The sequence below is a fragment of the Geospiza fortis genome, unplaced genomic scaffold (assembly GCF_000277835.1).
Source record: "Geospiza fortis unplaced genomic scaffold, GeoFor_1.0 scaffold658, whole genome shotgun sequence".
Classification (NCBI taxonomy): Eukaryota; Metazoa; Chordata; class Aves; order Passeriformes; family Thraupidae; genus Geospiza; species Geospiza fortis.
This window is the reverse complement of record NW_005054674.1, coordinates 231726-233097: the sequence shown is the minus strand read 5'-3', so window position 1 is coordinate 233097 and position 1372 is coordinate 231726. Positions and strand designations below refer to the sequence as shown.

Genomic DNA, 1372 nt, shown 5'->3' with positions numbered 1-1372 from the left:
CCCTAGCCAAGCCCCTCCCGATCCACCCTAAAAGCAGAAGCCCCCACCAAACCAGCACTCCTATAAAGCCCCGCCCCCTGAGGCCACACCCTTTTAGCAAGCCCCTCCCACTACTCACAGGCAGCCCACCCCTGCCTCAATCAGCCCCCAAACCCTGGCAGTGGGCACGCCTCTTCTCTGAATTCCCTCCCACCCTCCATTTAAAGAGACAAAGGCCAGGGAGCTGTCAGGAGAGAGGTCTGCACCTTACACACGGGGGTGATCTCTGTGAAAGTCCTCCTCACCCGCACCAGGGACACCCACCTGAAGGGGACGGGTGCAGGGGGGCAACGCTGGGCTTCATGTCTGCCAGGAAGGGCGACTTGACATCCTGCCCAGGGGACGCATAGGTGGGGATGCCACTGCCTGGTGTCATGGGCGGCGTGGGGTTCCCCGCCAGCGGCGAGCTGGGGTAGCCCGGCAGTGACCGGCCCGGCTGTAGAGGCAGCACGTGCCCTCAGCGTCCAGCCAGGCCAGCAGAGCCCCCGCGCCGCCCGCGGCCACACTCACCCCATTGATGGCTGCTTGGCTGTAGGTGCTGAAGCTGGCGCTCTGCCCATTGAACTGGTCAGCTGGCTATGGGAGGAGGAGGGTCTCCAGGGGCTGGCACCGAGGCATGGTGGACACCCAGACCTCCACCCCTTGCCCATGTTCCCCTGTGGTACCTTGTAATAGGGTCCAGCACTGCCTGAAGCGGAGAGGTACTGGCCCATGCTCTGCTGCAGCCTGTGACCAGGGTATGAGGGGGACGGAGCGGAGGACTGGGGGGCGCTGGGGGCATACTGGGCACCAGCTGCAGCGTACTGCCCGCCCTGGAGGTACTGCTGCGGTGGGTACCCCTGTGGGGCCAGGGAGTCAGCACCAGTGGGAAAGGGGCCCACCACATGCCATAGCCCTCACCCAACGCGGCACTCACCTCGTTGGAGTATGCCCGCTTGAGACCCTGGCGGGGCAGCTGCTGGCTCTGGGGAGGTCCAGGGTAGGTGTGCTGAGGCACTCGCTGCCCACCATAGAGGGGGCCAGTCCCGGGCGCCCGCACTGGGCTCATGCTCACAGAGGAGACACCAGAAGGGGCCACAACACCTGCCATGCCAGCTGGGCTCATGCTGTTGGGGCCACGGGGTCCAGCATGGGGCAGGAACTGGCTGCTGAAAGACTGCCCTGCACCCATCTGCAGCAACAAAGAGAGAAGGGTCACAGCAGGCCAGGGGGGCTGTCAGCTCCCCAGTTCTGCCACATCCAGGTTCTTACCGCACTGTACTGGCTCAGCTCCTGGCTCTGTTTCTCCTGCAGTGCTGCCACCGTCGCCGTGGCCGTGGCTGTGGCTGTGGCA

General features: G+C 65.0%; 1 protein-coding gene across 1 annotated transcript in view; it reads right to left on the bottom strand.

The window, feature by feature from the left end:
- Nucleotides 1-1372, bottom strand: part of ZMIZ2 (zinc finger MIZ-type containing 2) — a 5440-nt gene that overhangs the window by 3283 nt on the left and 785 nt on the right. Inside the window, 5 exon segments of the mRNA XM_031065073.1 lie at nucleotides 304-475; nucleotides 550-615; nucleotides 705-878; nucleotides 956-1210; nucleotides 1291-1372. The exon segment at nucleotides 1291-1372 is cut by the window's right edge and continues 25 nt beyond it. Of these exon segments, the coding sequence (XP_030920933.1) occupies nucleotides 304-475; nucleotides 550-615; nucleotides 705-878; nucleotides 956-1210; nucleotides 1291-1372 (749 nt within the window).